The following is a 21,501-nucleotide window of genomic DNA, read 5'->3' on the forward strand; positions in this document are numbered from 1 at the left end:
AACCACTATTTACAATTGGTGGTTTTTCCACAAATGCTGAATTTGATCAGGAAACACTTTTGTCTTGTCGTAGGTTTTTCTTCACACATATAAATGTTTCAAGACAACAAAGTCCTGTTTTATACAGAAAGTAAAACGCGTTTCACAGCTTCTCTCTGACAACAAATCGTTTCAGCTGCATCGACCTCGCTCAGCTCTGTCAGACATCCATCTGCAACACCACAAGCTTCACAGAGCTCTCAACCCTCCAGAGTCCAGACCAGCTCAGGTATCCCTCACCTGCTCCAACTGCATGTACAACCACTGAGAGATCAGGTTGGTATTAACTAACATCAGCTGTGTATGATCCTGCACAGACTCTTTCTCCTACGAAGAAACACAGAGACACTGAGGAACCAGACCAGAACCAGGACCCAAACCCAGGATACAGAGGTTCAGTGAATATGGTGTTAAAGGTGTGGAGGTGGACCAGTGTGTCAGAGGAGACTCTGTAGAAGGACAGAGAGCCAGCAGGATAGTCCACATACACTGCTACTCTACCAGAGGGGGAGGAGGAGGAGGAAGATGAGGGGGAGGAAGAAGAGGAAGAAGTGGAGGAGGTAGTGTGTGTTCTCATCTTTTTGTGATAGACAGAGTAACCACTGCCAGAGCATGTCAGACTCCAGGACTGATCATTCCTTCCAAACAAACAGTCTTCACTGTCTCCACTCCTTCTGATTCCTCTGTAACTCACTGATATAGAAACTCTTCCTCTCCACTCGACCTCCCAGTAACAGCGACCAGTCAGACCAGTTGTACAAAGTAGTTGAGGACAGTAGTCAAACCTCTCTGGATGATCAGGATACGACTGATCCTCCTCCACACATGTCACCTTCCTGTTGTTGTCAGACAGTTTGAGTTTCCTGTTTACAGTGTTTGTGTCGAGTGTGAGTTCACAGGAATCTGATGGAGAGAACGAGACATAATACAGGTGCAGTTATTAATTGATCATCTGTTTCTCCATTCACACTTTGGGGAGGACATCAGAGATGTGAATGAGTGATGTCCCAGTCTTAAGATGATTGAATGTGTGCTCTTTGTTTTCATGAATCAAATTCAAAGCACACTTACACTTCCTCAGACCTGGTCTTAACCATCGGACTCCAGCAGGCTCCACCCTGAAAGGAGAAGTGGGGTTGGAGCAGCATGGAAACATGGACATGACATCACTCTCTTCTCGCTTCTTCTGATTGGCCGATGACGACAGCTCATTATGTTCACTTATTCATGATATATTATTATCAGTATTATATTGACAATCATCTTCCACTCAGTTTCCTGCACCGGTCAGTCAGTAAATCAGATGTTTAAACCTGTTGAAAATCATGTGATTCTTTGTCCGCTTGTGGTTCAGTGAAAACAAGCTGTAAACACAACATCTGACATATGATCAGCTTATAAAGTAGTTGTGTTCCACAGTTACACATCAACATGATGATTCATTAGGTTTCTGTCTCTTTGTGTCACCTGATGAATGGAAGCACTCGTCTCTCTCTTTTAGCTCTGTGTTTGGTCTCCACCACCTCCTGAGAGAAACATGTGTCTCTTTAGCTGCTAAATGCTCCTCTGTGTTCACCAGCTGGTCTCTAACTGAGTCTGTCTGCTGTTTGCTGCTTTGCAGGTAGTGAACAATGGCTTCATCTCAAACAGTTAGATGAGTCTCTGGTAGTTTGAGGTCAGCTTGGTCAGTCAGGGTCAAATTAACCAGGCTGACAGTGTGACAGAGGAAAGGTTTCCAGCATTACCTCTATCAGACGGATGGTTTGTAGCTGCAAACGGCCTCCTCATACCTGAGAGTTTCAAGTCTCCAGAGTGGATCCTCCCATCCAGCAGACAGCAGCTCCACTCCAGAGTCTCCCGGATGATTGTAGCTCAGGTCCAGCTCTCTCAGATGGGAGGGGTTGGAGCTCAGAGCTGAGGCCAGAGAAGCACAGCCGTCCTCTGTGATCAGACAGCCTGACAGCCTGCAAACATACAAAACAACACACGTGTCACATCTTAAGACAATCTTCAGGAGGATACAAGTTCATCCATGAATGTATTCAAGATTTAGGTGTTTATTCATTTTACATGTTAATGAATCTGACCTGAGCGTTTCCAGTTTGCCGTGTGGACTCTCCAGTCCAGCAGACAGCGTCTTCACTCCTGAATCCTGCAGGTCGTTGTTACTCAGGTCGAGCTCTCTCAGACAAGAGGACTCGGAGCTGAGGACTGAGGAAACAGCTTCACAGCTTCTCTCTGAGAGGTTACAGCCACTCAGTCTGAAGAGACAACAATCAACAGGAGGAAAGATTACATTTTCGTCCACAAGAAATCCTCTTTGATAATAAGTCTGGACTAAAGTAGAATCAGAAAGAACAAAGATGATTTTTTTCAGTAATAGTACATAACATTCTTGCTGTTCTACTCAAACAAATACACTAATCAGTTCAATGATTCTACTGTAAACAGGAAATACTGAAGTATCAATATCAGGATGAGGGGTGAATATTTAATGGAGTTTATTAGCGTTAAATACACAGTTTGGGATTTCTGTCATTTTTCTGACTTGTTTTTAAATAAAAGAGAGAGACAGAAGAAGATCAACAACAAGAGGAGGAGACGAGTGAGCTAGAGGGAGATTGAGTGATAGAGAGAGGACGAAACAAAGTAAGAGAAAACAAGAAATTAAACTTAATATTCTGATTTCATGTTTGTTAAGTTCTAGATCACAACCATCCAACTCAGCAGATCGTCACTGTAGAGACACATTCAAGTCTTCCGTCTTTTTTCTTGCATTTGTCCTTCTCATTAATTCATTTTATCAAACACAACATCACAAAGCATAAATAAGAGGAACAGCAGTGACAGCAGTGGTTCAATGACAGTGGTAAACAGAATTGAGGGACAGTGGACAACCTTGATCGTCTGGTATAAAAGAGTTTATGAAATCTGAAATCCTGACTAACACATTCAAAGATTCAGAATTAGAGAGGCTGCTTACATACGAATACTGAACTCATAGTTTAGAGCGACACATTATTGAAGACAAACTATCTAACCTGAGAGATTCCAGTTTCAATTGTGGACTCCGTCCAGCAGACAGCGTCTTCACTCCTGAATCCTGCAGGTCGTTGTTGCTCAGGTCGAGCTCTCTCAGACTAGAGGACTGGGAGCTGAGGACTGAGGACAGAGCTTCACAGCTTCTCTCTGAGAGGTTGCAGTCACTCAGTCTGAAGAGACAACAATCAACAAGAAGAAAAATAACATTTGTGTTTAAAGAGTCTGGACTAAAGTAGAATCAGATCAGAAAGAACAAAGATTATTTGTTCAGTGAACGTGGATACAACTCTTGCGGTTCATAAAATCTGTTAATTGTTCTCTACTGTAAACAGAAAGTAGATGAGGGGTATATATCTATTGTTTATTCGTGTTAAATAAAATATGAATTCAAGCATTTTTTGTCAGTTTCCTGCCTATAGAGAGAGAGAGAGAGGGAGAGAGAGAGAGAGAGAGAGAGAGAGAGAGAGAGAGAGAGAGAGAGAGAGAGAGAGAAAGAGAGAGTAATATAAATAATCAGTATAAAAGGAATAAAAACAGTAGATAAGAATACAATAGCAATATTAAATATACAGAGTAAAAATAGTATATGAAAAATATTTAAATGTATTATATATTGCACCAGATGAGTGGCCAAAAGTGATTAAAATGTATAATTGAATTGTTTTGTTACGTTCTGAAGCAGGAATAAACAAAAATGAAACTCTCAGCATATCGTCACGGTAGAGACACATTCAAGTTTTTAAGCTCTTTTCTTGCATTTCTCCTTCTCATTAATGAATGATATATACATAACGCCACAAAGCATAAATAAGAGGAACATCAACACGACCTTATGATGTTTATTGTGAAGCAAAATTGTGATAAAAGCGTCAACTAAATAAAATGTAATGTAACAAACTAACGTTATCTGACCTGAGAGTTTCCAGTCTGCAGTGTGGACTCTCCAGTCCAATAGACAGCGTCTTCACTCCTGAATCCTGCAGGTCGTTGTTACTCAGGTCGAGCTCTCTCAGACTAGAGGACTGGGAGCTGAGGACTGAGGACAGAGCTTCACAGCTTCTCTCTGAGAGGTTACAGCCACTCAGTCTGAAGAGACAACAATCAACAAGAAGAAAAATAAGGAAGAAGTATAAAAAAATAGCAGCGTATTTAAGTTACGATATATGAATATGACTATCTGTAGTTACAGAGCTTTGTTGGAGGCCTTGACCACTGGCAGCAACATGAGAAGAGCCTCCTCTGAAGCAGAGTATTTCTTCAGGTCAAACACCTCCAGATCTTTTTCTGATGATAGTAAAATGAAGACCAGAGCTGACCACTGAGCAGGAGACAGTTTATCTGTGGAGAGACGTCCTGACCTCAAAGACTGTTGGATCTCCTCCACTAGAGAACCATCCTCCAGTTCATTCAGACAGTGGAACAGATTGATGCTTTTCTCTGGAGACACATTCTCACTGATCATCTGCTTGATGTACTGGGCTGTTTCCTGATTGGTCTGTGAGCTACCTCCTGTCTGTTTCAGCAGACCTCGAAGGAGAGCCTGATTGGTCTGCAGTGAAAGACCCAGGAGGAAGCGGAGGAACAAGTCCAGGTGTCCATTTGGACTCTGTAAGGCCTTGTCCACAGCACTCTGGTAGAACTGTCTTGGTTTGGATTTTTCTCTAAAGACTTTTGACCAAAGGGAGGTTATTTGTTCTCCTGACATCAGATTGACACCAGAGTTGATGAAGGTCAGATGGACATGAAGAGCAGCCAGAAACTCCTGAACACTCAGATGGACAAAGCAGAAAACCTTGCGCTGGTACAGTCCTTTCTCCTCTCTAAAGATCTGTGTGAACACTCCTGAGTACATTGAAGCTGCTCTGATATCAATGCCACATTCTGTCAGGTCTGATTTATAGAAGATCAGGTTGCCTTTCTGCAGCTGATCAAAAGCTAGTTTTCCCAGAGACTCAGTCATCTTCCTGCTCTCTGGACTCCAGTGGGGATCTGTGTCAGCTCCTTCACAATACTTAATGTTGCTCACTTTGGACTGAACCACCAGGAAGTGGATGTACATTTCAGTCAGGGTCTTGGGCAGTTGTCCTCGCTCGGTGGTCTTCAAAACGTCCTCCAGAACTGTAGCAGTGATCCAACAGAAGACTGGAATGTGGCACATGATGTGGAGGCTTCGTGAGGTCTTAATGTGGGAGATAACCCTGCTAGACTGCTCTTCATCTCTGAACCTCTTCGTGAAGTACTCCTCCTTCTGAGGGCCAGTGAACCCTCTGACCTCAGTCACCAAGCAAACCCACTCAGGAGGAATCTGAATGGCTGCCGCGGGTCGTGTGGTTATCCAGAGGCGAGCCGAAGGAAGCAGTTTCCCCCTGATGAGGTTTGTCAGCAGCACAGCCACTGAGGTGGACTCTGTGACATCAGTCAGGATCTCATTGTTGTGGAAGTCCAGAGGAAGTCGACACTCATCCAGACCGTCAAAGATGAAGACAACCGGGAACTCTTCCAACCTGCAGATTCCTGCTTCTTTGGTTTCAGTGAAGAAGTGATGAACAAGTTCCACCAAGCTGAACTTCTTCTCTTTCAGCACATTCAGCTCTCTGAAAGTGAATGGAAACGTGAACTGGATGTCCTGGTTGGCTTTGTCTTCAGCCCAGTCCAGAGTGAACTTCTGTGTTAAGACTGTTTTCCCAATGCCGGCCACTCCCTTTGTCATCACTGTTCTGATTGGTTCCTCTCTTCCTGGTGAGGCTTTAAAGAGATCTTCTTGTCTGATGGTTGTTTCTGGTCTGGGTGGTTTCCTGGATGCCGTTTCAATCTGTTTAAACTCATGTTCATCATTGACCCCTGCAGTCCCTCCCTCTGTGATGTAGAGCTCTGTGTAGATCTGGTTCAGAAGGGTTGGGTTTCCTGCTTTAGCGATCCCCTCAAACACACACTGGAACTTCTTCTTCAGGTTAGATTTGAGTTCACGCTGACAAACTGCAGCAAAAAGTCCTGAATGAACATACAACAACGAAGATCAATGAGTCAAAGAATAGATTTCAACATTTAATTTCCTCAATGAAAATATTCAGGTCCATGTCTCTACATTAGTAAACGTCCCATTCATCCAGCATGTTAAATCTTTAGAGAAATCCTCTTACGGCTCTGCAGACAGTCAGCCAGCTCCACCTCCTTCCTTCTTCTCAGGAAGTGCAGTGAAATCTTCTGAAAGGCCTCTCTGCTGCTCCTCCTCTGCTCTTCATCCCCACCGTCCAACACCTCCTCGTCTTCCCTCTGACACTCTAAGCATTCTGGGTAATCTAAACTCACAACCTTTTGGATTTTCTTCAGCTCGTTCTTCACAAAAGTGAGGATGTCCTCCTCCAGCGTCTGGAACAGAATATTTAATGAATGACAAACTAAAACCATGGAACCAAACATCAGATCCATGTCGGACAGACGATCCACTCGTCTAAAGAGTGCAGCATCGAGATGATTGTGAATAGATGTAAAAAGTATGTACAGACCATAAATTTGGAGTCCTGGTCTGTTTGATGCTGCTGGGCAGACAGACTTCTGGGAACCTCTGATGTCACCTGGTCCTCTCTGTAGAGGAGTCATAAACATTCAGCTCACACTACCAACACAAGGTAAAGGTCTATGAAGTGATATCTGGTTGAGCCTCAGATGAATCCCTGTAGTGGTAAAGGTTTACCAGTGTGGATGTGTTACAACGCAGAGGAGTGTTGGTGCTCAGAGTAATTCATCTGAGTCAGTAAAGGTTTACAACCTGGAGATCTCACAACAGAGTCTGATAGAAGCACCATCATCACATCATTTTTATTTGTATGTATTTGTTTATTTTACAGGGACAATCCACACTAATCAACAGTACAACTGTAAGTAAGCCAGAGTTAGCCAGTGAGGCTCATTTTCATCTGCTGTCCCTGGACAGTTTTTTTTTTATGGCAGCCTGAAAATACATACATAAAAAAACACAAAACTAATTCACAAAACTAAGTCAAGATGGATATAACACTACAGGCACATAATACATAAACACCAAACAAGACAAATACACATTTACACCGAATACACAGGCAGGACAAACAGTACATTAATGCTTGCACACCTGATTGGCAACAAGCCCTTCCCTGAGGCGATGTTTGAATGTTTATGTTTTTTTGTTCGTATGTGTAATGGCAGATCATTCCATGAGTTTGCTGACCTAAGTCAAATGACACAGTTACCTCTGGAAGCAGATCTCGTCTGTCTGCCACTTAGAGTGTGTTGTTTGATAAAATTACTAATCGGAGGCGGAGCCATATTATGTAAAATTTAAAAAACCAGACAGACATCAGTGTATTTGATGAGATTCTCCCAACCCAAGATATAGTGTTTGATGAGAATATTGCAGTGATGGTAACTTTTTGTTTTTTTTTATCCAGTGTGTTTCGTGCCTGTTTATGGAGAATGTGAATAGGTTTTAATGTAGTGCTGCTGGCCTGTGCCCAGCCGGTCAAGCAGTAGGTGAGTTGGGGTCCAACCATTGCAATAAAATACTGTTTCACTGCCTGAATGGGTCGACAGCCTCTCTAAAATTCATGAGGTTGAATTGTAAAACCTTTTTGTTACATGCTTTACCTGCTTTTCAAAAGAGAGATTAGATCTTCATCATCACCGTCATCTCTTTGTTTCCATCAGTTGGAAATCCTCACCTTTTATCAATAGAGGGGTGTTCTGTTTTGAAGTCTATCGGACGATCTAGAGACCAGTTACTCTTCACGGACACACAGCTGGGTCCAGGTTCAGATTGTTCCAGCTTCCTCCTGATAGAAACACAAGATAAATTCTGCACTGAGACAAAACCTTCTTAACCTGAGATTAAATACATATCCTGCATTCAGTCTATTTGTATCCATATAGCTTTAGACATTTTGTAAGAAATCAATGTTTCCGTGTTGATGGCGAAGCTGTTTTCCGAGCAGCGAAGACAGGACACGAAGCTGTTAGGTGATCGAAAAGGTTGAAGAGTAATGCTGTCCAATCAGAAGGAGGAGAGGAACCATGTGGTGTAAAAGCAGAGTTTTACCTGAGTAACCTTCTGACCATCATCATCATCATCATCATCATTACCAACAACATCATCACCACCATCATCAGCATCATCACCATCCTCATTATCATTCTCATCATCACTTTGTTTTCATCATCAGTTTGAAAACCTCACCTTTGATCATCAGAGCGACATCCATCTTTGATGTCTATTGGACGATCCATAGACCAGTTACTCTTCACGGACACACAGCTGGGTCCAGGTCCAAGATTAGGAAGGTCTGGTCTCTGATGGATCCTGGTCACATATGTGGAACCAGAGTCAGTGAGCTAAAGACGTTGTAACACAGAGAAGAGTCATGGACAGTTAGAGATAGTCATCTCACCTCTGAGCTTTGGTCTGGCTGTCATGTTCCTCACACACAGTGGTTTCAGAGGGAGGGACTCCCTCCTCTGTGTCCTCACACTGACTCATAGCAGAGTCCACACCTTCACACAACCACCTGCTGGGAGAGCTCACACTTTAGTTCTCTTTATCTTGACAAACAGCTCAATCACTTTAGTACTAAATACACTAATGGGACAGTTTCCATGTTGTTGTCACTTAGAGCCGCAGAGTCGTATCCAAGAAAAGACATTCGCAATGGTATTTAGTCTCTTGGCCTGTGTAATGACTAGAGGAAGACACTTCATGTGGCTTTTTATTTGCCTTTCTTTGGGGATGATGTCACTTTTCACTTTTATCTGACTGAAAAGCTTTTCAACTTTTAAAATGTTCCTTTTTTTCCCGAAGTCTACTACATCCAGTTAGAGCATGCAGTGGCAGCTTGTCCAATTATACAAAATCAATCACGTGACTTTGTTAGCCGAATTCAAGAGTTTCTAGAAAAGTATGAAGAGAAATGTTGAAAAAAAAACACATCTCAGGCCATTAAGTTAAGAAAAGGTCGACTACAACCTGCTAATTAACACACACACTTTGGAACAAATATGTATATATATCTTTTTAAAATGGTAAAAAAAAATCTGGCAGCAAAGTTACCATTAAATTACAGTAAAACATAATATATTATACTACAACAAAATACCATTAAGTAGAGAGATTATAAGTAGTAAGTAAATAGTAAGCATAAAATAGTTATAGCCAATAACGTTGTGTACTGCATTTCAGTAGCCTCGAGAAAATAATCTCGTATGTGATACGGGACTAAGGGAGAGGCACACACACACACACACACACACACACACACACACACACACACACACACACACACACACACGAGAGAGAGAGAGAGAGAGAGAGAGAGAGAGAGAGAGAGAGAGAGAGAGAGAGAGAGAGAGAGAGAGTGTGTGTGATCTACTGACCAGGCCGGTTGAAAGCAAGGTGGATGACCCTCAGCCACCGATAAAAAGTATTTTTTCCGTTAACTTTTGATCCGTTAACTATGATGTTTACTTGCCTCGCGTCGGGATATTCTCTCAGTAGAAAAGCCGTATCAACATTTGACTATACAGCAGGAACAGGAACCACAAACACACTATTCACCGCTGCAATTCTCATCACAAGGCATTCCCCGCAAAATATCAAAGTTTACAGGAAACATGTTTGGTAACTGTCAAGCTTAAAATGACAACTAACAACTGCGCCAAATCTACCTGTTATTTTGAGTGTGCACTGGTAAATGTAAGCAGGTTGTACAATACGTTGTGGCTCAATAAAGTACATCCCGTGACTGTCAACCAATCAGAATGCTTGATTTGATCTACCCGTATTCTAAAAGTTAAATATTGTCCATCAACTTCCAACAAGCTATGCTGTTTCTCCTCATGATCTCCCTTCAGAGTCCAGAAGTCATTAAAGCACAGAGCAGTAGAATGACCTGTCTTCACAGAAAACACTGTGGTCACATGGCAACATGTGGAAGATTTAATTGGACGGGATTATTCACCTCACCATTTGATCAGTTAGTAAAATGTCGACTACGAAATGTCGAACACTCCTTCATCGCAGTGTCATCATTCAAAGCAACACTTCATCTGGACTTCAACACCCAAACTGCCAGCAGCTTCTCTCTGTTTGCTCACACGGGCGGGCTGCTATCTTGTTTCCCAGCTGACGTGTGTGTTTGAAAGCACCGTAAAACAATCCCACGTTCATAACAATCAATGACATCATTTTTGAAGCAATCACAGCTCCACTTACTAAATGTTTAGCCATGGACTCCCTCCGTGTGCAGCTTTCTTCTTTTCTTGGCAGGTCTGTGTAGAAAAGGAGCTTCGTGCTTCACTTCAACTTAATGAACTTCCATCAGATGAAGTGAAGTGACGCAGCTAATTATCCTTCATCAGAGGGTGTGCTCTCATTTTACTATCATCAAAGTATGCAGTCTGACTGGTTGAGCTGCGTTCACGGGATCAAATGTCATTGTGCTAAGAAACCTCGTCACAGTTTAAACAAGATTCTGTCAGGATCAAATCCAACTTCTGTGGAAAAATCATTACCGCTTGTAAATATTGTCTTTCACAACAGACTGGACTCTATTGTTAAGAACAGATAGTTCAGATGATCCATGCACGCGCCTCTCCGTCACCTTGTCTTCTTGTAAATGTATCATTTACGTGTTAGTTTTACTTCGAGGACAAACTGCAGCTTTATGCATGTAATGAGGACAAACTACTTGACCCTCTTGCTCATATGTCTGCTGTACAAAAGGATTGTGGTCCAGAACAGCCAGGAAAGCATGACGTTGTCATGTCATTCATATGTCAAATGGTGGTCATTTGGCTTGTGCTGTATTTTATGTTCAGGCTTCTCTCATGCACCGTTATCAGTTCATAGAACACTGGTTCATAACACAGACACCCAAATAAAGGAAGAAATAATAGTAACACAAATACAGAACATATTATTAGGTTGGATATCTGTGTGTGTATATATATATATATATATATATATATATATATATATATATATATATATATATATATATATATATATATATATATAAATATATATTTTTATATATATATTATTATTATTATTATTATTAATCATGTAAGGGTTTTGGTGAAGGCCAATACTGTATTTCAAGCCCTTTACCACTAATAGGAGCACACATTTACATACTAATAAACCTGATATTAAAATGTTTTTTCAAGGAAACAGAAACCCTGCTTTACGAAACCAATCATCAGCACAAACATTATGGGTTGGCAAAGTGACATTGCATACAGTTTCAAAGAATCTATAGTTAGAAAAAGCTTTTCAAACGGGCCACTAAACATTCTCCGTTTTGGCCACTAGAGGGCAGCAGAGGTATTTACTTTCCTAAAAAAAACACAAACTTGGCCCCATTAGAGTCAAAAATTCTGCCATTTGTTACTACATATTCTCCATCAGCTATAAAATCAGTCAGAGTGAACAAAACACTTTCAAAAATAATAAAGGAGGAATACAAATACTATCGGACCACAGGATGCTTGCAGCTTTCAGACTAGCCACTACTTGTAAGATCACTTGTTCAAGACAGACCAAGGTCAGACTACTTTTGACCTCAAAAGCTAAAGGTCATAGGATTTATTCAAGCACACAACTTGATTGCACAGTTATTGGAATCATGGGTGGACTATGAGACAATTGGCCCATAAATATCCCCCCACCAAGACACAGACTGTGCAGTTGTTTATTCTTTGTATTAGTCTGTAGCTGGACTGGACTCATCAATGAAAAAGAAGCCTTAAAAGTTAAGTTAAGTTCTTTGTCTACAAGGCTATTTCCCAACCCTCATTTTGAAAATCAGACCACATTGGAATTTTCTTTATTCCAAAATACAAACAAAGAATAAAACAGGAAGTCCTGCTGACAAGAGAGGTCACGTCTGCTCCGACCAATCAGAAGCTGCACTGCAGGATACACTGAGAGGTGGACTGGGACATGTCTATATCAGCTCTGATGACGTCATGAAATATTATGACCCAAATACATAAAAATGTAAATATTTTATAATGTTATACTTTTGTACAGCAGAGTTAATTTCCTTTATACAGAGCTCTGATTCCTCTAAACTGCCAACGTGTTTTAGACTGACGGGAACGAATGAAAGCCAAGCAAGTGTGCTGGCCACACACACACACATTCATGTGTGTGTGTGTGTGTGTGTGTAGCCTTGATACATTTCAGTAGGTTTCCAGAACACAGATTTCTCGTGGCACCATGGGATGATTTTCCCTCAAACACAAAACACCTGAAGCCTCGTCTCAGACAAAGTATTTATTTACAGAACAAACAGAGTATAAAAAGAGCAGCGAGTGTTGTGTGGTTGGTTTTGTGATGAGATTTAGCACCTCTCGAATACTTTGTACAGATCCGGTAAGTTGGCAATCTGCAGCACAGTGCCGTCCTCACTGAAGGTCTTCGGAGGACTCAAGAGGGTTCGGAAAGCTTTAAAAATGTTGTGCTCGACTTTCCAACGCCACGAGTTCACCTCGGCGTCCTGAAAGGAGAATCGCAGAACATCGCACTGGTCAATTCAACTCTGTCATGAACGTCATTGTACAGCAAAAGAAAAGTGAAAGTGGGTCTTGCACGAGCATCGTGTTGAATGCAGAGTCACACCTGCTCCTGTCCCGGCTCGGCCTCTAAGATGTACTGCTTCCTGATGGAGTAGAACATGCTGAACTCCTTGCTCAAGTCTCTGAAGCATTCCTTTTCGTTGTCCCAGTTCACCTGCAAAACGCCAGAAAGCAGAAGCCTTCAGATACGCTCTGTGTTTTCAGAATGTTGTGGTAAGTCAGGAGAGGACCACAAGAGGTTCACCTCAGTGGCCAGGCGCAAGATGCACATGGGGAGGCCCTCCATTAGAGGCGTGTACTTGTCGAGCAGCAAAGGCAGCCCGGTTAGATTTCCTTCCTACAATGCACAAAGGTCAAGTTTAAAGCACGTGGAAAACCCCTAATATGTTTTGGCAGTAAATAACTACTTGAAAACAACTGACCTGGTCTATCTCCAGGGAGAAATAGTCCTCCAGCATCTCGGTTTTCTTCTTCAGGAAGTCCACTATGTAATGAGCCAGGCCTTCTTTGGGACCATCCTCTTCCGTCCAGCCGCTCTCCTCAGAGTCCAGGGCCAACATGGCGAGGTCATAAAGTGGAGCCGGGGTCTGAATGCACATGAGCAGCCATTTAAAAGAAATCACAAGCCGCGCCGCGTACACACAAACCATTTTACAATCTCCATTTAACTCACAGACAGTCTCAGCACACCGAAGTTTCCGAAGTCGTAGAGGAGTATTTGGTGGAAGAGCTCCTGGCTGCAGCAGAAACAAAACGGTGAGCGGCGGGCTGAAGCAAACATGAGAGCAGTGTGCATGCTTCCTGTAGCTCTGACCTGAGCTTGGTGGTGTTGAGCAAGTACAGTTTGGTGTGATGCTGGATCAGGGTCCACTGTGGGTTCACGCAGCCCACAAACGAGTGGTTCTGCAGCATTTCTTGAAGCCCTAGAGGGGAAAAAAAAATGTACATACTCAAGTGAAGAATTTAAAAAGCCTTGATGTATTGTGCGAACGACATGCATGGACAGAAAATAATGAAAAGTTAAATAAAAGGAGTTATGGAGAGGAGTTGTGGCCTGGAGAAGAAAGCTAAATAACAGGGGAAGTATAGAGTTGCGAAAGGGAGAGACGGCGTTTATTGGCAGATTTTGATGTATTAAAAAGTGTCTATAAAAGACGGCAATACGTTGCGTTTACCTCTGTGTGTGTTCTCAGTGATCTCAGCTCTGAGTTCTTTAATGCTGTTCAGTTTTATGACTCGTCTCTTGGGCACGGTTGCAGCCGCCAGGTCCTCGTCTACTTCCTCCGGCTGCTGCTGCTCTTGCCTGGGTCGCTTCCTGGCTCAAACACACACAAAGAAAAATTTTCGTCACACCATAATAAAAGCAACTAGCACTTGACAGAGCGTCAGCTGAATGACTTTCTTTTTTCAGTCCCATGGGGGCAGAGGAAATCCACCACATGATGACCATAAACTTGCTGTTTGGCAATTTTATTTAAGTTGTCGAGACTTGCAAAAGAATTACAGAATAACAAAGCCTGCAGTGACCGGACGGCATTAACCCTCGTTGGGGAGCCGTGGCCTTCTGATGAATGTCTCTCCAATATTCACCCTCAGTCTTTGGTTTCTACCAACTGCTGAGAGAAATATCTGGCTCTCAGGCTGCTGGATGTTTGACTTCTCTTCACCTGGTGTTCACTGAAGACAGGATTAATGATTCGCCTCGACTAAAACAATAAGCTAAAAGACAGCTATGGAGGGTGATAATGATACTTTTATGAGTGTTTATCGTCGAATCAAAAATAAAATACTCATTGGTGGAGCCGTAAAGACAGCTAGTCGCTACTATAATGTCAGCAACAGGTAATAAAACGACTGGCACGGAGGAAGATGACGTCACTCACGAGTGATGATACACGTTTACGACTGCATGCTTCCTGCCGTCTTACTCAACTCCTCTGCCTCCGGTCAATGTTCAGATGATTTGCTGATGTTGCAGGATTAATCACACATCCAAACGTGTCCTGCCCTGATCCGGATTAATCATGATGCTACTGACATTAGAGATTAATCCTCCACTGAACGCACCGCACCTACTGGCACACCCAACGTAGCACTGTCATGATTCTTTTCTCTTCTTTTTTTTTTAACCTTTGAGCGCTGTTGGCATCGTCTTCGTTGCCCTTTGATCCCTCTGCTTCCTGCTCGTCCAGGGCCCTCAGCATGTCCGCATCGTCCGCCTCCATCTCTTCGCTGGCGGGCCAGGCAGCTGTGGTCGCGGCGCCGCTGCCGCTGGGACCGGCTGGTTCGGGCTCAGGCGGAGGCTTCTCCTTCGGCTGGAGGAAGGCATCGAGCTTCTGTGCGCGACAATCGGTCCTCACCATCTGATGTGCGTAGACCCGATCGCTGGTCTCTGCTGCGGCGCTGGGAGACTTGACCTCACTGACACCGCCGGCTGACAGTCCCGGCAGCAACGTCTGCACACACAAAAAAAAAACGTACATGTCATCTTAACACTGTCACAATTTCAGTGGAAAGCGACAGCAAACATTTTCTAATGAAAAACAGAGGTCAGACTGCGGTGACGACACCGGCATATCTACAGAGATAGTGATCCGGTGATGAGTATACCTGAGTGAAGTATGTGCGTGAGGAGTTGGAGCCCAGGAGTTTGCTCTCCACATGCTTCTGGATGTTCTCAATGACGCTGTCTTCGTGCAAGAAATGCACCTCGTGTTTCGTGGGATGGACGTTGACGTCGACGTTCTGCGGAGCGATCTCCAAGCTGTGGCGATTGTAAAACAGCGGGGGAATGGCAAAGAAATTAAGACGAGTGATGGAATGCATTACAGAATAAAGAAAAAAGCGCACATTTAGTTACCTGAGGTACAGGAAAGGGTGCGTGTTCTTGGGAAGGTACGCGGCATAAACGGTCTCAATTGCTTTCTTCAGAGCGCTCGATTCCACCAGACGATCTGGGACGATAACAGATCACAATCTTTATTTCACAAAGCACTAATAAAATGGAATTATCAGCACCAATGAGCCACACTTTCAGGAACTTTTCCCGTGATACTCACGGTTGATGAAGAGCACCAGGATGCATTTCTTGACCGAGTAGTTTGCATTCGAGATGTAGCCATTCATCTTGTAGGCAAGCTTCTGATCCTCGCAGCCAACTTGGATCAGCTCCCTGGGAACACACCACAGGGCCGATCGTTTCAGGCGATAATAGGTCACATAACGGCAGAGAGCAGAAGAGCTTATTTTGTTTCTCTCTTTGATGATTCATACCTGCTGACTGCATTTCCAAAAACTCCTCGGATATTATCAACCACAGATGCGTTGGGTAGAGTCCTCACATCTGCTACAGTCTCTCCTTGCTGGGTCAAAAGAAGGCCATAAATAATGTTTTAGTTTTAAGGAAAAGACCAATAAGTATTCACAGCCTAATATAGAATACAGAGATTATTTTTGTGGAGCCAATCGAGGTCAACAGGCTTCCCTCAGGAAACATTAAAAAGCGTAAAGAAAAAGGAAAACACGTCTCACCTTTTTGACAGAAAAACTTTTCCCGGAATTGTGTATGGCGTACCTTAAAAAATAAGGTAAGAATGAGAGTTACCCAAACACAATGATATTCATTAAAAAGGGGTCATAAGGCAAGTAGTGACGCCGAGACAACAGACCTGCTGACCACCTCTACAATCCTGGAGTACTCATCACTGGGGCTCTTTAACGCTTTCCTCCTGGTGGACACATTATAGAAGAGGTCCTCCACCTGCAGGCACGGAGAAACCGTTGTGGATCTCTGAACGTCCATTGACTAAATTAAAGTTGACGGACTCCACAACTCACAAGAATCTGGGTTCCCTGGTTGCCGGCACATGGTTTGGGGGGGCCTTTTGGTTTGCCATCGCTGTAGCCGGCTCTGTAGATAATTGATACCGCCGCCGTGGTTACCTTCTATCTACTATAATGTGCACGTATTGCACGATTTGCAAATGTTGGCATACCTGTAGGCGCACTTGGCATCTGCGGTTTTAGTGGTTATGGTCACATGAGCAACGTGGCTCACACTAGCAAGGGCCTGCCAACGGGAACAGAGAACAAATGTGACGTCCTCCAACCAAAATGTAATGTCAACATGTAAATAACCCAAAGGCTGCTTCTGCTTCAGAGCTCTACCTCGCCTCTGAATCCATAGGTGGCGATCGCTGAGAGGTCCTCAAAAGTCTGGAGTTTGCTGGTGGTAAACCTCTCGCAAACAATGTCCATGTCCTCTCTCTGCCTCGGAAATGGAAAAGACAGCTTGATGAGAGAACACTGCTGAGCAGGGTCTCTTGGTCTTGGAAAAACTAAACATATATCTGAACTTTTTTTCGTTCAAACTAACAGTTTCATCACAAAGGGGAATTCATTGCATGGCGCGAGTTTCAATGTGAAGGACACTTTTGCATTTCCCCCCAAATAAAAAGCAGTGGGTCTTCACGGCTGCGCAGAGAGGACGCCTCCGATCACCCACCCGGATGCCTGTGCCGTTGTCCTGAATCTGCAGGAGCTTCAGTCCGCCGTCTTTTACCGTCACCTGGATGTTGGTGGATTTGGCATCCAAGCTGCAACATACAATGCAAGTTTGTTGTTATACCTGCATACGCTGCATTTCGAGTTAAAGTGTCGGTTCGCAGTCACGTGACGTCACCGCACAGCGCACGTTACCCGGTGTTGACGCGGCTTAGCCACACACGTGACGCAGCTAAACAACCGTGTCTCCTGCCATGTTGTTGTATTGTTATTTAAGCCGACTTGTCAAACACCTAGCATGAGCTCATGTTATAAAACACAACTGTGTCAGTTACCAGTTTTCAATCAGTTCCTTGACGGCGTTGGCAGGACGCTGGATAACCTCTCCTGCAGCTATCCGGTTGACAACAGTCTCGTCGAGCCTCCGGATAACTCCCGCCATGTTTACAGTGCCGCTGGCCAAGATTCAGGATAGTTTAATAGCGATGAAATATAGTTGCATACGGATACAAAAGGGATATATTATGGCTTTAACGTAACATCACAAGTTGTACAAGAAACCGAGAATGGTTTGGATCAGAGACGAGATTTTTTTTTAAAAAAGACGAACTCTCACTCTCCCTCAAATTGTCAAAGTTCAGTGCAAGTCACCGTGCTTGCATAATAACGTGTCTTAAAAGAAAGACATGTAATTACTTCCCCAGAACAACACAAATAGCCGACACTAACATTGTATATAATGCGTGGCTGTTGATAAAACAATATTGTTTCAGCCACACTTTTCTGGCAATCAAGTGAATCATCTTCTCATCATACACGATCTTTGAGGACACTGCGCGGGGAGAGAGTGGCAGTCATTCGTTCAAAGTCTTCTTCTCTGGTAAAAATTATTTAACATTGTAGCGTCGAAATATACACAGCGCCACAGCATGTTTTTGAAAGGATAATGTGTGTGCTGATCATACAATATTTGCTTTTTTTTAAAATTAATATTGGAAATGGAAGTAGGACATCGTTAGTGGTCCTCTTGTGTTACAAGAGCAAATCCTCCAAACGGCCTTTTATTAAAAAAATAAAATAAAAATAAAAACAGCAGCAACAGAAACTTAGACAAACGAAACAGACAAAAACTAAACAATTATTATGTCATTTGTTTGCAGTAACTAACAATCTTTCAAAGTAATATGACCCAAGTGTGTGATGCTGTTTAATATAAAGCAAGGAATCTCTGTTTGTCTGTATATCTCAAAAAACGCTCATCTGATGTACTTTGCACTCTGTGGGTGACCCAGGAGTGATTTGCAATGTGCACAGCCACCTAAAATATGTAATTATATATCCAACCTGCTAATGTTGAATTGTTAAATGAATGCTAGATGACGTTACATTACAACCAATAGTTTTGTGACTTCCCTGGAGTCCTACTAACTTAATACTTTAGAGCTGCTAAATACCGCCACTGATTAATAAATCATACTCTACTTTATAACCGTGGTTGTTATGTTAAAGCAAGCGATTAAGGCGCCTATTTGGAACATAATACCTCTGCCTAGTGTATTTTACCAATGTTTCTCAGTGCAAGTAACCCCGAGCTGGGTGTGTTTTTCAGGACCAGATTTAGTGATTTATGGACCCAAGGCAAGTGTTACCGTTGCCAATACCGTAGAAGAAATACTCAAAAAAGTCCTCAAGTTGAACTATTATAGTAAAACTATAAAAATGAATACTGCACAGTAAAGGTCCTGCTTGAAGTGAAGAGTGAGAGAGGCATTTTCAGCACAAGGTACTCACTTACATGACCTCTGTTCAAGGTGGATCTTTCCATTCTAATGTGATGGATAGTTTCATTCATCATAATCATATTTCAATTGTTATATTTTGTGAGAATAATCTGAATCTGCAATGCCATAGCATTAATCTGTGAGGTAAATGTATGACTATAATGTTTACCTCTGAAAAATAAGAACACAGGAGGCTACACAGCTAAGCCTTTCTAAGTTATAACTGAGTGAGTTTGAATAGTAACAATATTCAATACTTTTCATACTTTTCATTCATTTCATTTTCATTCATTTTTGATCTATTTGCAATCAACTAATGATACACAGATAAGTAGTGTGTCTCTGGAATGTACCGCTTTAAAGTGGCTACTTAGTTCATAATGTAAGGTAATAAGATAAAGTAAATTGTTTTAATGGGGAAGGTATCTTTTGCTTGGTCTTTTAAAGGTTAAGGGTCAGAATCCACTACAGATCAACAATAGTTGTCAAAGGTTGCAGGGCAAAGTTACAAAATAGGTGTGCGTGTCAGTCACTTGAATCTTCTTTGTCCAGATATTATCAATGTTTAACTTTAGCTTTCAATTGTGAACCACTGAATAATTTGGTGTATAACACTAACACAATGAAAAGTCTAAATTCCAGCTTGAATAATCTATACAGTATGTACAACATTCTCACCTCATCTTTTGTAGTTCAAATGGATTTTCTCTTACCAGTAAAGTTAACCCATTGTGGTGAATCTCCATTGTTCATTATCTTAAGCATGAGTAGAACGCAATGATTACAAAAGAATATGTTCTTAAATGGCAACATTTATTTTTTTAAGCTGGCAAAACCCCAGATATGTTTAAGAGTTAAACAGTTCATTGTTTTGCGTGGACTTCCTCTGCATATAAGGGGTCCCTGTAATCTTCAGTGTTTAACTGTGCACACAGTTGAGCTAGTTTGTGTACATTCCTCGCAGAGCCACATTTCTGCAGGAATCAGCAGAACTGTGGTAGTGCGAAAATACAAATATCCTAAAGGTATTTTTGTTTAAATGTCAACCAATCTACGCGCTTCATAGCCTATGTGATTGTTACAGTAGCTGCCTAAACTATGTTGCTAGGCTGCTAAAACTTGGCCTCAGGGCGGATGACCTCAACTGAATAAAATGCTGTGAGTAGGCTATCCGGGGAGTGGCGCTGTTTGCATGTCAGGACCAGAGAGATCGTCTCAATGCAGTCCAACCTGAACACACAAATACCTGTATGAAGAAAATATGTAAACTGAGGGCAAGTGCTGAACACAATATATTGGTTCAGTTTCTACCAGTCTATATTTAATAATGAAACCGAACAGGGGCAGAAACAGACCAAGTTCACTCTCTCATGCAGTAAAATACTACTTCTGACCTGTTATTCTTTGTGATCATACGGATCCTACCATATTTCAGGGCGACACCTGAACAGGGAAAACGTATCTATAAAACTGTCTTGTTTCTGTAACATTTGTTACAAAAGTATAAGCTTACACCAGGCAGGCGTGACAGTTGACCTGGCATGGTTTAGTAGATGAGCAGCTTTTTGTGCTGCATGTGAGTCTTGCCAACAAACTGTAGGGTCACATGTCAGCTCAACACAGGCCTTTTAAAAGCAAAAGGAACAACCTGAAATGTCACTCAAGTATGAAAGCAAGTTCGTACAGGGCAGACAAACAAGTGACAGAAATTTTGTTTTTAAAAATAAATCCATGTCAGTGACTTGGTACATTTTTCTGCACCCATTAATCTGCTTATTCTGCTCTGTGCAGCCTCTCTCTGCCGCTGAACCCCCGAGGTTCACCCTCAAAGACAGGAGCGACGTCCCTATGATGTCAAGCACATTTTCCTACACAAACTATAGGACCATTAGATCCAGATGTGTGCGTCGTTCATGTTCTCGTGTCGGCCGCCCCTCCTCTCCCTTTGCGTTGAGGGAAAACGTCAGCCATTGTGCTGTCTTTGCATCTGAGATGTATTGCGGGAGGATATGATGTCTATCCTGAGACAAGTGTCCGGGACTCAATGCAGGACGCTCCAGCATGTGCTGGAGCAGCAGGATGTGCCACAGGATACAATACAATGGAACTGGAAAGAAATTTGTTGCATGAAAAAAATATGACTGCTTCAAAGCAAAACTGCAAAACGTAAAGAACGGTTGCTGTTCATTGTTCTACTTCTTTTCTTTTGTTCAGCAGGAATTATTACGTCATTCTCGGCAGCTATTATCCACCTGTGTAAATTTACTCTTTGACAGCCGATAACAGTAAACACTTTTTAACCACTAAGATCCTGGGTGGGGTCAAAACTGGTTGTGTCTCTCGCAGGCCAGTAAAGTCCTCATTTTTTTCTTTTGCACCTGCTCTCCTTGGCCTCTCTCACTGAAACTGGGATGGCGACTGTTTGAAAGTGCAGAAACTGCCACTCCTGTAGCGACCTGCCATACACAGTGACAGGCACGCGGCGCATGCTGCTGTGATTGCAGATGCTCACAAGCAACAAGTCGTGAAC

The 21,501-nt window shown here is 42.6% G+C and overlaps 2 protein-coding genes across 2 annotated transcripts; both read right to left on the reverse strand.

Moving 5' to 3' along the window:
- Positions 1–322: 322 nt before the first annotated feature.
- Positions 323–8,590, reverse strand: LOC137779818 (NLR family CARD domain-containing protein 3-like). The gene is made up of 12 exons (XM_068568013.1): positions 8,502–8,590; positions 8,291–8,413; positions 7,779–7,889; positions 6,588–6,666; positions 6,222–6,450; positions 4,269–6,072; positions 3,994–4,167; positions 3,081–3,251; positions 2,127–2,300; positions 1,830–2,003; positions 1,111–1,157; positions 323–942 (listed from the first exon to the last, which is right to left on the reverse strand). The coding sequence occupies exons 1-12, from the start codon at positions 8,588–8,590 to the stop codon at positions 323–325; spliced, it is 3,795 nt and encodes a 1,264-aa protein (XP_068424114.1).
- A 3,780-nt stretch (positions 8,591–12,370) lies between these two features.
- On the reverse strand, positions 12,371–17,756 carry mlh1 (mutL homolog 1, colon cancer, nonpolyposis type 2 (E. coli)). Its single transcript, XM_068567863.1, has 19 exons — positions 17,526–17,756; positions 17,192–17,282; positions 16,855–16,953; positions 16,683–16,756; positions 16,525–16,597; positions 16,356–16,447; positions 16,219–16,261; positions 15,961–16,049; positions 15,747–15,859; positions 15,548–15,641; positions 15,298–15,451; positions 14,818–15,143; positions 13,863–14,002; positions 13,502–13,610; positions 13,361–13,424; positions 13,110–13,274; positions 12,926–13,024; positions 12,731–12,835; positions 12,371–12,608 (listed from the first exon to the last, which is right to left on the reverse strand). Exons 1-19 carry the CDS (start codon positions 17,630–17,632, stop codon positions 12,453–12,455), a joined length of 2,193 nt encoding a protein of 730 aa, XP_068423964.1. The 5' UTR covers positions 17,633–17,756; the 3' UTR covers positions 12,371–12,452.
- Positions 17,757–21,501: the final 3,745 nt, after the last annotated feature.

The sequence above is a fragment of the Clinocottus analis genome, unplaced genomic scaffold (genome assembly GCF_023055335.1).
Source record: "Clinocottus analis isolate CAN_PGR_092001 unplaced genomic scaffold, fCliAna1.0.p SCAF_8, whole genome shotgun sequence".
Classification (NCBI taxonomy): domain Eukaryota; kingdom Metazoa; phylum Chordata; class Actinopteri; order Perciformes; family Cottidae; genus Clinocottus; species Clinocottus analis.

What these genes read in the sequence shown, in the direction of transcription:
- mlh1 (XM_068567863.1), bottom strand. Translation starts at nt 17,632, where the DNA reads ATGGCGGGAGTTATCCGGAGGCTCGACGAGACTGTTGTCAACCGGATA. An exon ending in AAGGAACTGATTGAAAACTG is followed by an intron (nt 17,283 to 17,525) that starts GTAACTGACACA and finishes TGTATGTTGCAG; the next exon opens with CTTGGATGCCAAATCCACCA. An exon ending in CACGCACATACTTCACTCAG is followed by an intron (nt 15,144 to 15,297) that starts GTATACTCATCA and finishes TTGTGTGTGCAG; the next exon opens with ACGTTGCTGCCGGGACTGTC.
- LOC137779818 (XM_068568013.1), bottom strand. Translation starts at nt 8,590, where the DNA reads ATGAGTCAGTGTGAGGACACAGAGGAGGGAGTCCCTCCCTCTGAAACC. An exon ending in TTGAAACTGGAATCTCTCAG is followed by an intron (nt 2,301 to 3,080) that starts GTTAGATAGTTT and finishes TTGTCTCTTCAG; the next exon opens with ACTGAGTGGCTGTAACCTCT. An exon ending in AAGACCAGGTCTGAGGAAGT is followed by an intron (nt 943 to 1,110) that starts GTAAGTGTGCTT and finishes TCTCTCCATCAG; the next exon opens with ATTCCTGTGAACTCACACTC.